The 14575-nt window shown below is 43.2% G+C and overlaps 1 protein-coding gene across 8 annotated transcripts in view; it reads left to right on the plus strand.

Annotated features, from left to right (window-relative positions):
• Positions 1-14575, plus strand: part of MUS81 (MUS81 structure-specific endonuclease subunit) — a 293609-nt gene that overhangs the window by 159698 nt on the left and 119336 nt on the right. For all 8 annotated transcript variants that reach the window (XM_073605255.1, XM_073605253.1, XM_073605252.1 and 5 more), the window contains one exon: positions 7239-7327. In XM_073605255.1, coding sequence (XP_073461356.1) covers positions 7239-7327 — 89 coding nt within the window. The remainder of the gene's footprint in view (positions 1-7238; positions 7328-14575) is intronic.

The following is a 14575-nucleotide window of genomic DNA, read 5'->3' on the forward strand; positions in this document are numbered from 1 at the left end:
TGTTACATGTTCCACCCTAAAAATGGGTGGAACATATAACATGTTCCCAAAGGTGAACTTATCCTTTAAAGGTGCAGAAATTAATTTATAAAATGTATGTATGTGTGTATATAATATACATACATACATACATACATACAGTACTGTGGAAAAGTTTTAGGCAGGTGTTAAAAAATGTAGAAAGCTTTCATAAATAGAAGTGTTAATAGTTTATTTTTATTAGCCACTTGCCGACTGGCTCACGCCTATATACATCGGCAAAGTGGCACGGGTGCACAAAACGATGTACTCGTATGTCATTGCGTCATCGGCGGCTATGGTGTCCGCTGGTAGCCCGCTGTTGTGACATGGAGAGGCAGAACGGGGAGATGCCCATGTAAACAAGGCATTTCCCTGTTCTGCCTAGCAACATGACGGGGATCTACTGCTCCCAGTGATCGGGAGCAGTAATCTCTGTCACGTTCTAGTGAGCCCATCCCCCCTACAGTTAGAATACACTGAGGGAACACACTTAACCCCTTGATCTCCCCTAGTGTTTAACCCCTTCCCTGCCAGTGACATTTACACAGTAATCAGTGCATTTTTATAGCACTGATCGCTGTATAAATGCCAATGGTCTCAAAATAGTGTTAAAAGTGTCCGCCGCAATACCGCAGTCATGATAAAAATCGCAGATAGCCTTCATTACTAATAAAAAAAATGTATAATAAAAATGCCATAAATCTATCCCCTATTTTGTAGACGCGATAACTTTTGCGCAAACCAATCAATATACGCTTATTGTGATTTTATTTTTTTTACCATAAATATGTAGTAGAATACATATTGGCCTAAACTGAGGAAGAAATTAGTTTTTTTTACATATTTTTTGGAGATATTTATTATAGCAAAAAGTAAGAAATATTGCTTTTTTTTCTCAAAATTGTCGCTCTTTTGTTTATAGCGCAAAAACAAAAAACTGCAGAGGTGATAAAATACCACCAAAAGAAAGCTCTATTTGTGGGAAAAAAAGGATGTCAATATTGTTTGGGTACAACGTCGCACAACTGCGCAATTGTCCGTTTAAGCGTTGCAGTGCCACATCGCAAAAAAGGGCTTGGTCAGGAAGGGGGGAAATCCTTCCAGAGCTGAAGTGGTTAATTAACAAAATGGAAAGTAAATAAACAGAAGAGAAATCCAAATCAAATCAATATTTGGTGTGACCACCCTTTGCCTTCAAAATTGCATCAGTTCTTCTAGGTACACATGTGCACACAGTTTTTGAGGGAGCTCGGCAGGTGGGTTGTTCCAAACGTATTGGAGAACTAACCACAGACCACCTGTGGATGTAGGCTTCCACAAATCCTGCTGCCATTTTTTTGCACCCCAGTTCCTATGTTTTCGTGCATAAGACATTGAAACAAGGCTAAGCGACTCAGCTAAGCACAAAAACATAGGAACTGAGGTGCAGGAAAATGTGAGCAGGTCCTCTGGACTGATCACTTAAAATTTTAAATATTTGGCTGTAGCAAAAGGCAGATTCTTTGCAATGGGGTAGAGAGCAGTACACCAATGAGTGTCTGCAGGCAACAGTGAAGCAGGGTGGAGAGGTTTCTTGCAAGTTTTGGGCTGCACTTCTGCAAATAGAGTTGGAGATTTGTTCAGGATCAGTGGTGTCCTCAATACTGAGAAATACAGGCAGATGCTTATCCATCATGACATAAAATCAGGGAGACGTGATTGGCCCCAAATTTATTCTGCAGCAGAACAATGGCCCCAAACATGCAGCTAATGTCACTAAGCACTATCTTCAGTGTAAATAAGAACTAGGAGTCCTGGATGTGATGGTTTGGCTTCTACAGATTCCTGATCTCAACATCATCAAGTTTGTCTGGGATTACATGAACAGACAGAAGGACCTGAGGTAGCCTCTTAAGATGTTTGGAAGAACCAAACTGCCAAGTTCCTTCAAGAACTGTGTGCAAGTGTACCTAGAACTGATGATGTTTTGAAGGCGTGGTCACACCAAATATTTATTTGACTTGGATTTTTCTTCTGTTTATTTATCTTTTCATTTTGTTGAGTGATAAAAATAAACAATTAACACTTCTTCTTTTTCTGAAAACATTTTTAATTTACAGCATTTTTTACACCTGACTAAGACTTGTAGCACAGTACTGTATGTGTAATGATGGTGGAGATGGCGATTGATATTGCAGGGTATGTGGTAAACACAGGGTCATGATATTAGGATTCCGGTTTTCAATTCACTTATGTACACAGTGTAATGGTATCCATTTTAGGTGCAATGCTTGTTTTTAGTTTATTTAAATGTAAGCGGAGTTGCTATATATGCCGATAACATGTGGGAGTAGGCAGGAAAAGGGTTAAGTGAAATGCATTTAAAGTGGAGTTCCACCCCCCCAAAAAAAATATTAATGTGCTTAAAAAAAATAAAAAAAAAAAACATTTGGAGAAAACATTTTTTTACTCACCTCTAAATGCCTGTTTCTAGGGGGTACCTCGTAGCCTGTCTCCTTCGGCGCCTGGGCTCCTGACGTCACTTTCCTTGGCACAGGAAGGGAGACCGCCTCTCCCCCCCTCCCGCTTGTCAATCATCTGGGACACGTGACTGGTCCCAGGTGATTGCGCGGCCAGTGACGGCGCGCAGCTTGCGCATGCGCAGTGGGTGCCCGGCTGTGAAGCCACATCCGGGTGCCCACAATTAAAATGCCGGCACCGCCGAGCAGAGGGGGGGACGAGCAGGGCTTCGATCCCCCGCATCGCTGGACCCTGGGACAGGTAAGTGTCCGATTTATTAAAAGTCAGCAGCTGCAGTATTTGTAGTTGCTGACTTTTATTTTTATTTTTAAGTGGGAACCCCGCTTTAAGGAGGGGAGACAACTGTGGAAACCTCACTTCCTGAGGATGTCCTGATTGGACGAAACACATAAAGGCCGAGTTCCACCTTGGAGCTGGAAATGAGGTCACCATGGGAACGCATGCTGGCTCCATAGAGAGCTGCGAGAGCACTACAGGAGGCACTACACACCTGCCATCATTTAAAGTGCCTCTGATTAACTCCAAATAAAGTTCAGCTGTACTAGTAAGTGTTTCCTGATATTTTCTTAGTCGCATCCTTCAGCAAATACATGGTCCCCAGGGAGCTTCCTAAGCATCAGAGGGATCTCATTGTTAAAAGGTATCAGTCAGGAGAAAGGTACAAAAGAATTTCCAAGGCATTAGATATACCATGAAACACAGTGAAGGCAGTCATCATCAAGTGGAGAAAATATGGCACAACAGTGACATTACCAAGAACCGAACTTTCCTCCAAAAAAGACGAGAAGAGGTCAGGGAGGCTGCCAAGAGCCCTACAGGAACATTAAAGGAGCTGCAGGAATATCTCCCAAGTGCTGGCTGTGTGGTATATGTGACAACAATCTCTCGTATTCCTCATATGTCTGGGCTATGGGGTAGAGTGGCAAGAAGAAAGCCTTTTCTTAGGAAGAAAAACATACAAGCCTTGCTAAATTTTGCAAAAACACATCTAAAGTCTCCGAAAAGCATGTGGGAAAATGTGTTATGGTCTGATGAAACCAAGGTTGAACTTTTTGGCCATAATTTCAAAAGATATGTTTGGCGCAAACACAACACTGCACATCACCAAAATAACACCATACCCACCGTGAAGCATGGTGGTGGCAGCATCATGCTTTGGGGCTGTTTTTCTTCAGCTGGAACAGGGGCGTTAGTCAAGGTAAAGGGAATCATGAACAGTTCCAAATACCAGTCAATATTGGCACAAAACTTTCAGGCTTCTGCTAGAAAGCTGAACATAAAGAGGAACTTTATCTTTCAGCATGACAACAACCCAAAGCATACATCCAAATCAACAAAAGAAGGGCTTCACCAGAAGAAGATTAAAGTTTTGGAATGGCCCAGACCTGAATCAGATGAAAAAATCTGTGTAATGATCTGAAGGGGGCTGTGCACAGGAGATGCCCTCGCAACCTGACAGATTTGGAGTGTTTTTGCAAAGAAGAGTGGGCAAATATTGGCAAGTCAAGATGTGCCATGCTGATAGACTCATATCCAAAAAGACTGGTGTAATAAAATCAAAATTTTTTTTTTTTTACTCCCTTCCACCGAAAAGATTTCAGTTTGTTTTCAACTGAGTTGTACAGTTTATAGGTCACATTAAAGGTGGAAAAGGTTCTGAAATTATTTTATCTTTTTCTCATTTTTTTACATCACAGAAACCTGACATTTTAACAGGGGTGTGTACACTTTGTATATCCACTGCACATCCCCAGTTATAAGAGGGTGTGCACACTTATGCAATCGCATTATTTTATTTTTTTATTTTTACTCCCCCTCCCCCCCTTAAAAGATTTCAGTTTGTTTTTCAATTGAGTTGTACAGTTTATAGGTCACATTAGAGGTGGAAAAAGTTCTGAAATTATTTATCTTTGTCTCTATTTTTTACATCACAGAAACCTGACATTTTAACAGGGGTGTGTAGACTTTTTATATCCACTGTATATATTTATTTTTGGCTAGATGTGGGTTATTAAAGTGAACACACAACACAGATTAGTTTTTAATAACATTTATTGATTTTTACACATTTAGGCCACTTTCACACTGGGGCGGTGGGGGCGTCGGCGGTACAACATCGCTATTTATAGCGCTGCTGTACCATCGTTCTTGCAGCTGTATTCGGCCGTTAGCGGTGCGGTTTTAACCCCCGCTGGCGGCCGAAAAAGGGTTAAAATCCCTCATACAGTGCGGCTATAGCTGCGGTATAGCCGCGCTGTCCCATTGATTTCAATGGGCAGGAGCGGTGAAGGAGCGGTGAATACACCGCTCCTTCACAGCTCCAAAGAAGCGGTTTGCAGGACTTTTTTCACCGTCCTGCCAGCGCACCGCTTCAGTGTGAAAGCCCTCAGGCTTTCACACTGAACAAACAGCGGAGGCTGTTTAGGGGCGGTTTGCAGGTGGTATTTTTAGCGCAATACCGCCTGCAAACCGCCTCAGTGTGAAAGGGGCCTTATTGATTTACTTACACAATATTTATTGATATACAGTATCTCACAAAAGTGAGTACACCCTCACATTTTTGTAAATATTTTATTATATCTTTTCATGTGACAACACTGAAGAAATGACACTTTGCTACAATGTAAAGTATTGAGTGCACAACTTGTATAACAGTGTAAATTTGCTGTCCCCTCAAAATAATTCAACACAGCCAATATTGGCTAAACCGCTGGCAACAAAAGTGAGTACACCCCTAAGCGAAAATGTCCAAATTGGGCCCAATTAACCATTTTAATTCCCCGGTGTCATGTGACTCAATAGTGCTACTGGGTCTCAAGTGTGAATGGGGAGCAGGTGTGTTAAATTTGGTGTTTTCGCTCTCACTCTCCCATACTGATCACTGAACGCTCAACATTGCACCTCATGACAAAGAACTCTCTGAGGATCTGAAAAAAGAATTGTTGCTCTACCTGTCGTTACGGGTGACCGTGAATGCTGAGCTGCCGCCTTGACCTGGGATCTATTGAGGCTGTTTAAGGAGATGTACCCTTCTGACCAGTTGGTCTCAAAGCCTTTGTGACTTGGATGGCATAAGTCTCCCTAAGTCATCAATATCTGGAAAGCCCCTTAATACCCTTGGTGGCGGCCTCTTCACCATTATTATCTTTCCTGCAACCTTGGTGGTTTCTAACATCTATACAGATTACTGTGGCTTCATATATCTGCTGCTTCAACCTGTGATCCAGTATGGTTGTTTAAGGAGATGTACCCTTGTGACCAGTTTGTCTCAATGCCTTTATGATTTGGATGGCATAAGTCTTCCCAAGTCATTTACATCTGGTAAGCCCCCTAAGACTCTTGGTGGTGGCTTCTTCACTATTTCTTACCTTCTCTGCCACGTTGGTGGGCTCTGACATCTCTACAGATTCCTGTGGCGTTATTTTTATTTATTATTGTTTGGACTTTAATATTTATTGGTTCTTACCCATTGTGTTTGAACTGTTGTTTGTATTTTTTTAGTTGGGTATTTTGGTGTTTTCCTCTTTCAATATTGTCTCACCAGTTTTGCACATTATATATGCACTGTATGTAGTGCACAATATAATATAATTTTCACATCAAGATATGAATATATTGTATCTCGTGTGTGTATATGTATATATATATATATATATACTCCTAGATTGTAAGCTCTAACGAGCAGGGCCCTCTGATTCCTCCTGTATTGAATTGTATTGTACTTGTACTGTCTGCCCTAATGTTGTAAAGCGCTGCTTAAACTGTCGGCGCTATATAAATCCTGTATAATAATAATAATATATATACTTTTTCAAGTCAGGTTTAAGACACAGATTTTTCTTCTATTTTTTCATTTTTGATTTGGCTTTATAGCGCTACACTTTCACACTTATACTTATTACTTGGGTCTATAGTTGTGTTGGCTGCTGTTTTACCTACACCATACGCAGCGCTGTATTGATTTTTCCATATACATACTGAAGCAGAGCATGATTCCCTCCCTTCGGAAACTGGGCCGCAGAGCAGTATTCCAACATCGCGACCCCCAAACACACAGCCAAGACGACCACTGCCTTGCTAAAGAAGCTGAGAACTGGTGATGGACTGGCCAAGCATGTCTCCAGACCTAAACCCTATTGAGCATCTGTGGGGCATCCTCAAATGGAAGGTGGAGGAGTGCAAGGTCTCTAACATCCACCAGCTCCGTGATGTCGTCATGGAGGAGTGAAAGAAGACTCCAGTGGCAACCTATGAAGTTCTGGTGAACTTCATGCCCAAGAGGGTTAAGGCAGTGCTTGAAAATAATGGTGGCCACACAAAATATTGAGACTTTGGGCTCAATTTGGACATTTTCACTTAGGAGTGTACTCACTTTTGTTGCCAGCGGTTTGGACATTAATGGCTGCGTGTGGAGTTATTTTGAGGGAACAGCAAATTTACACTGTTATACAAGCTGTACACTCACTACTTTACATTGTAGCAAAGTGTGATTTCTTCAGCGTTGTCACATGAAAAGGTGTAATAAAATATTTACAAAAATGTGAGGGGTGTACTCACTTTTGTGAGATACTGTATCTGCACAAAAGTAGGGGATTACAAATACCCTTTTTCATCATTTTTTAACTCAGGCGTGCTGTCACTAATTTATATAAAACATATTTGAAAACTATTCACTTTTTATGCTTGCTCTTTTTCAGGTTGACCCCAACAATAAATACACTGCCTGGTCTTCTGTTAGTACATTAATTCAGAAGGAGTTGGTCATCAAAACTCATAGCCCAGCCAGGTAACATAATGAGGCTTTTCCCTAGAAATCACAAGGTGGCATTGAATATAACATTGCTGTATATCCACTGGGAGAAGTTTAGTGTGGAGTGAACTGTGACTGTCATTGATGTCATTTTAAACAGCTCAGCAGAAAAGAAAATTTAACAAAATTTTCCACAACTTTGTTTTTGCATAGTACTTAAACTGCACAAACATGAGGTAACATTTGCAATTAAATATATTTTATATCAGCACAGACACTTAGGGGCTCATTTATATATAAAAAAAAAATCACTTTGGTAATGTCTCAACATTTGTGCATGCATAATGAATAATTCTCTTAATTTTAATAAAATGTGGGTAATCGTTTCCTTGTTGCCTTTCGCCGTGCAAATAAAACAACTGCCAACGTTCAATGCTAAGAGAAAAATACCTTAAAAACATTTGACTATTAAAGTTATTAGGCTAAGAACATTCGACCAGCAGGGGATATAATATGAGTGAGACTTCTGCACTGTGTGCTGCAGCCTATGGAGAATCTTGCGTGAATGGCCAAATTAATAGGTGTTCCGCAAAATGAACCTCCAGCCTGCAGAGTGAAACAAAATGTTTAGCAGTGGTATTATTACTGCTAATGCTAAATGTGGACAATTTCCTCCTGGCTGTCAGCCAGGGATTCCCAACTGACAGGTGAATGTAAATAAACAACATAGATAACAGTGTAAAAAAAAACAGCGTGAGGTTCCCACCAAAATTTATACCGAGTCTTTAAAGTCTGGTATGGATTTTAAATGGGACCCCATAAAAAAATGACATCGGGTTCCCCCCAAACTCTATATAAGACCCTTTGGGGTTTATTTACTAGAAGTGGAGAGTGCAAAATCCGGTACAGCTGTGCATGGTAGCCGATCATCTTTAACATGGCTTGTTCAATTAAGCTTTGACTAAAAAACCTGAAAGCTGATTGGTTTCTGTGCAGAGCTGCACCAGATTTTGCACTCTCCAGTTTTAGTAAATCAACCCTTTTGAGTCTGATATGGATTTTAAGAGGAAACCTTCTGCAAAAAAACAAGAAAAAAAGTGTGAGGCCCTCCCCCCTCCCAAAAAAAAAAAAAAAATCTATACTAGACCCTTATCCGAGCATGCAGCCTTAGAGGGCCAGGAAAAAGGGGGGTTATGAGCATTCATCCTCAGTCACTAAAGCAGACCAGGCCACAAGTTCTTAACATGGGGGTACCTTGATTGTGAGGACCTCCTGACAAATCACCTCGTCCCCATTTTGATGAGGGCAATGTCCTTTTCCCCACAACCCTGGCCGGGAAGTTTTGGGTGTCTGCGAACAGAGGGCTTATCAGAATCTGGAATCTCCCATTAAAAATAAGGGGAGCCCCAGATAAAGTCCCCAATGTTTATGATTAAAAAGTACATAATATCCCTACTCATTCACAAAAAAAGAGAATGTACCCTAGAAATAAACGCCCAAATGTTTGACAAGTCCTTGTCTGTTCCTATAGTTATGCTGTTCCGTTAGGGCTTTAATAATCCTAGTTGTGACAGTAAGCATAATAAAAATATTATCGGTGTTTATAGAAGCAAAGGTTTTGTTTTTTTGGTTACACAAAACAGAAAATCACTACTAAGTACATAAATTAAATAGTTCTAAATGATGTTAGAAAGTAATAATAAAAGAGCAACATTGATATGTTACGCAAGTCCATCCCCAAGTTCAGTATCATGGCTGGGCTCGAAGAAAAAGAGAGATAAAATGGCCTGGCTCTGCATTTTATAACATACACGCACCTCCAAATACCAGCCACATTGACACCGCTCGCTCACCCTGTGGATAGTCTTTTATCCAATCTGTATATGTCATGGATTATCACTATCATTGATTTCCTCCAGCAGAAGGCATTGTCATATTTCAGGCATTTTCCTTGATCCAGGCCAACATTTAGACCACAGCTTGCCCTTTGCTCTCTGTGATGGACAGTTCATTATTCTCATCTTCAATTCAAAAGGGGTCCAGGGGATACTCCTCTACCACCTAAAACCACTGCAGGAGGCTATGCAAGTAAGAAGATGAATCCTTATTTGCAACCACCTGTTATAAACACCCTGCTGTGTAATCCTATTCCATTGGTTTTTAAGATGGAATTCCACAGTCATGGTTTACTGATAGACAGAGCAGCTGTCCAGAAATGGCTGATATGAAAAATTTTGACATTCCACCAACCACAATAACGTCATCCAGCGATGCAGGTCAACATCAGTCACAATGAAAGATGGCTACCAACCCGCCGAAAGAAAAACGGACAACGCCAAAACACACTCGATCCTGTAACTTCTTTCATGCCTAATGACCGCTAAAAGTCTCCGTCACTAAAGTAAACAAAGGGGCAGGGTCAGCCAGTGATGTCATTGACCAAATATGGACGTGTCCTGTGCCCCGCCGTTTGCAGGGTCAGCCAGTGATGTCATTGACCAAATATGGACATGTCCTATGCCCTGCCGTTTCTTTACTTAAGCGACTGGGCTCATTTTAATGACATCTCTGTGTCCCTGCTATAAGTACACAAAGGGACCAGGGTCATCTGGTGACATATTTGACTAAATATGGGCATGCCTCTTTGCTTCCAAAATTAGTGTGACTGCGCTGATCAAAAGTGTGTGTGTGTGTGTGTGTGTGTGTGTATATGTGTGTATATATATATATATATATATATATAAATTACCACTGATACTTTATATCAAGAAAATGTTTCAACTACTACCTTTAAAGTAGTAAAAAATATAAATAAAATATAAAAAAAAAATATATAAAATAAATTGTGCAATTTAATAGAAACAAATCTATAAGAAAACCAAGAGTTCATATAGTAAAGCAGGGATCACGATTGAAAACCATATCCATATGTTTTAAATCTCCAATTGCAAGAAAAACCTCCAAATTACAAAAAAAATGCTCTTGTGCTTCAAAGTTTCATTCATGCTGCATAGCCATGACTTTTCCCCACTTCTTGTGCCACCACCTTCTAAAATGGTCACTCACCAGAGCCTCTCATGATGACGCATGTTTGTATGCGAAACTCGTACAGGCTTCTGGGTAATTCCAAACGTCCCTTCCGGTCACTAACCCGAACTAAAACGAGGCTTGGAGTGCAAGCCGGGGACGAGGAACTAAGCAACAGAACAGAGCCCCACAGCAGAACGCTGGATAGACTCAGTGCCGGTCTAAGCAATCCAAGTAGAGGAACAGCAAGTAGGATAAGGAGCCAGAAGGGATGTCAGCAAAGCCAGTCTTTAAACAGGAACGCAGGAGATGGTTTCTTGTGATGTGACCAAGGCGAAGGCAGAGATCAAGTGAGCTGGACGGCTTTAAGTAGGCAGGACTGACGAGCAGAATCAACAACAGCTGGGTAACTGTGGAGAGAGATGGGAGCTGGCAATTAGCCAACAGCTGAGCGGCCAGCTCAGAGAAGGAAGGGCTGAGCCCAGCCCTGACAGTACCCCCTCAATGACCCCTCCCCCTCGGATGACCACCGGGCTTGAGGGGAAAAAGTCTATGGAAATCACGGAGGACGACAGGGGCATGTACGTCCGAGGATGAGACCCTAGAGCGTTCCTGCGGACCGTACCCCTTCCAATGCACCAGGTACTGTATGCGCCAACGGAACCTACGGGAGTCAACAATGGATTGTACTTCATACTCCTCATGGTTCTCAACCTGTATAGGGTGAGGACGTGGCACCGAGGTGGTAAAGCGGTTGCAGACCAAAGTTTTCAATAAGGAGACATGAAACACATTTGAGATGCGCATACTAGGAGGAAGGTCCAACGGGTAAGCCACTGAGTTAATCCTGCGAAGGATACAGAAAGGCCCAATAAACCGAGGTGCAAACTTCAGTGAGGGAACACGAAGTCGGAGGTTGCGAGATGACAGGCAGACCCTGTCCCCAACCTGGTAGGAAGGCGCAGGCAGACGTCTGCGGTCAGCATGGAGTCTGTACCTATCATTAGCATGATGCAAAGCCTCCTGGACTTGTGCCCAAGTGGAACAAAGACCACGGAGATGCTCCTTTAGTGCAGGAATACTCTGCGGAACAAACGAGTCAGGCAACATGGAAGGTTGGAAACCATAAATGGAGACAATCGGGAAGCAGAATTCAAGGCACTCTTGTGAGCAAACTCTGCCCATGGTAATAGGTCTGACCAGTTGTTGTGATGGTCAGAAATATAGCAACATAGGAATTGCTCCAAGGACTGGTTGGCTCATTCTACGGCCCCATTAGACTGCGGGTGATACACAGAGGAGAAAGCAAGCTGAATTCCCAACTGTGCACAAAAGGCTCGCCAGAACCGGGACACAAACTGACTACCCCTGTCCAAGACGATCTCCTTGGATAGCCCATGTAAGCGAAAGATCTCCCGAGCAAAAATAGAAGCCAGTTCCTTAGAAGTGGGCAACTTCTTAAGCGGAACACAATGACACATCTTTTAGAACCGGTCAACCACCATAAGGATAACTGTGTTGCCTTGGGAGTTGGGCAACTCAACAATGAAATCCATAGACAGGTGGGTCCAGGGCCTCTCTCCATTGGTTATGGGTTGTAGTAGGCCCACTGGAAGGTGTCATGCAGTCTTACTCTGAGCATACACGGAACAGTCAGCTACGAAGGCAGTTACATCAGCACGTAGACTAGGCCACCAGAATTGTTGGGAAATGGCCCAAATGAGTTGATTCTTACCAGGGTGGCCAGCTGACTTGGGAGAATGGTAAGTCTGGAGCATGGCAGTATGGAGACACTCTGGGACAAAGCAGCGGTCACAAGGTCTCTCAGGAGGAGCATCGACATGAGCAGCAAGAATTTTGTCACCCAAAGGAGAAGTAAGACTGGTGCGAACCGTAGCCAGAATACGATCAGGAGGAATCATAGGTACCAGAACCGACTCCAACTTGGAAGTGGAGGAAAATTGTCATGACAAGGCGTCAGCCCTTACATTCTTAGTACCGGGTAAGAATGAGACAATGTAATTGAAACTTGACAAGAAAAGAGCCCATCGCACTCTTCTGGGAGAGAGGCGTTTAGCCTCAGACAAGAATGTGAGATTCTTAAGGTCCGTAAGAATGAGAACCGGCACAGTGGTACCTTCGAGGAGATGTCTCCATTCTCGTAATTGCATTCAGCAGGTGACAGTTTCTTGGAAAAGTAGCCACAAGGATGCATAGCACTCTCAGAGGTAGGACGTTGAGACGGAAGGGTGCCAACACCAGTCTCAGAAGCATCAAGCTCAAGGATAAAAGGTAACGTAGGATCAGGATGTGCCAACACAGGAGCAGAAACAAAGGCAGCCTTGAGACTTTCAAAGGCCTTAATGGACTCCGGAAACCAACTCTGTGGGTTACCGTTCTTTCTGAACATATCGGTCAGGGGCTTGACCAGAGACGAGAAGTTACAAATAAACTTCCGATAATAGTTGGCAAAACCCAGGAAACGCTGCAGAGGACGTAACCCCACGGGTTGAGGCCACTGTCGGACTGCCGAAACATTCACTGGGTCCATCGAAAAACCAGCAGTGGAAATGACAGCCCAGGAATTTAACTTGTTCTGGATGGAACTCACACTTCGCCAGTTTACAATAGAGATTGTTCTCTCTTAATTTCTGAAGCACACAATAGACATCTGTGTGGTGGCTCTCCAGGGACTTGGAAAATATGAGGATATCATCGAGATAAACCACCACACATAACTGCAACAAATCTCGGAGGACATCGTTAATAAAATTCCTGGAAAACTGCCAGGGCGTTACAAAGGCCAAAAGGCATTACGAGAAACTCATAATGGCCTGTTCTGGTTTTAAACGCAGTTTTCCACCCGTCGCCCTCCTTATTCCTCACGAGATGTAAATGCAGTTTTCCACTCGTTGCCCTCCTTATTCCTCACGTGATTGTAAGCCCCTCTCAGATCAAGCTTAGTGAAAACCGTTGCTCCCTTGAGGCGGTCAAATATCTCTGTAATCAATGGGATCGGGTAGGCATTCTTAATCGTGAAATGATTGAGACCCCTATAATCAATACAAGGTCTCAGGTCATCGCTCTTCTTCTTCAAAAAGAAGAAACCAGCACCAGCAGAAGATGAGGATTTGCGGATGAAACCCCGAGAAAGTGCGTCTGCAACATACTCCTCCATGGCTTTATCCTCCAAGACCGACAAAGGGTAAACCCAGCCACGAGGGGGAGTGGCACCAGGTTGAAGGTCAATTACGCAATCATGCGGCCGGTGTGGAGGCAAACTACTGGCTTGACCTTTGTCAAAGACATCGCTAAAATCACGGTACTCCTCTGGCAGGGAGGAGAGTGAAGAGGTACACAGGACCTTGGCTACCTTCCGGAAGCATGTTTCACTGCATTGTGGTGACCAGGAGAGAACCTCAGCACGGAGCCAATCAAAAGAGGGGTTAACCAATAACCAGCGGAAACTAAGGAGAGGAAATCACTTGAAATTGGATTATCTCATGGTGAAGAGCCCCTACGGCCATGGACAACGGAACTGTCTCATGAGTCACATGGGCAGGCTGTAAAGGTCTCCCGTCAAGAGCCTCAATGGCAAGTGGAGTGTCACGCAGCTGCAGTGGAATCGAGTGCTTTAAAACAAAGGCAGCATCAATGAACAGGCCTGCAACCCCAGAGTCAAATAGAGCCTGTATCTCGATAGACGACATAGCCCAAGAAAGGGTGACCGAAATCAGGGGCTTATCCTTCTGGATAACTGGGGACTACACAACACCACCTAAGGTCTGTCCATGACAGGACCTCAAGGTTCGGGTGTTCCCAGGACGGGTAGGACAAGACTTCAAAAAGTGACCTGCCTGGCCACAATAAAGGCACAATCTCTCCCTCCTCCTAAAGGCTTTCTCATCCGCAGAGAGACGCGTGAAGCCCAAGTGCATGGGTTCATTTTCACTGACCGACTCGGTTCCAGGAGGCATGGGAGGTACAGGTGGGACAGCAAAGCTCGGAGGCAAACGTACAGGAGGCTTCCACAAGCACTCCTTAAAAGAAAGTCTTTCTCTGAGTCTGGAGTCAATGAGGATGGTAAACGAGATCAAGCTCTCCAGCTCAGTGGGTATATCTCGGACTGCTATCTCATCCTTGATGGAATCCAAGAAACCATGAGAAAAAGCAGCCACGAGGGCCTCACTGTTCCAAACAACCTTTGCTGCCAGAATACGAAACTCAATGGCGTAGTCGGCAACAGTTCTCGTACTC

The sequence above is a fragment of the Aquarana catesbeiana genome, linkage group LG11 (genome assembly GCF_042186555.1).
Source record: "Aquarana catesbeiana isolate 2022-GZ linkage group LG11, ASM4218655v1, whole genome shotgun sequence".
In the NCBI taxonomy this organism is placed as follows: domain Eukaryota; kingdom Metazoa; phylum Chordata; class Amphibia; order Anura; family Ranidae; genus Aquarana; species Aquarana catesbeiana.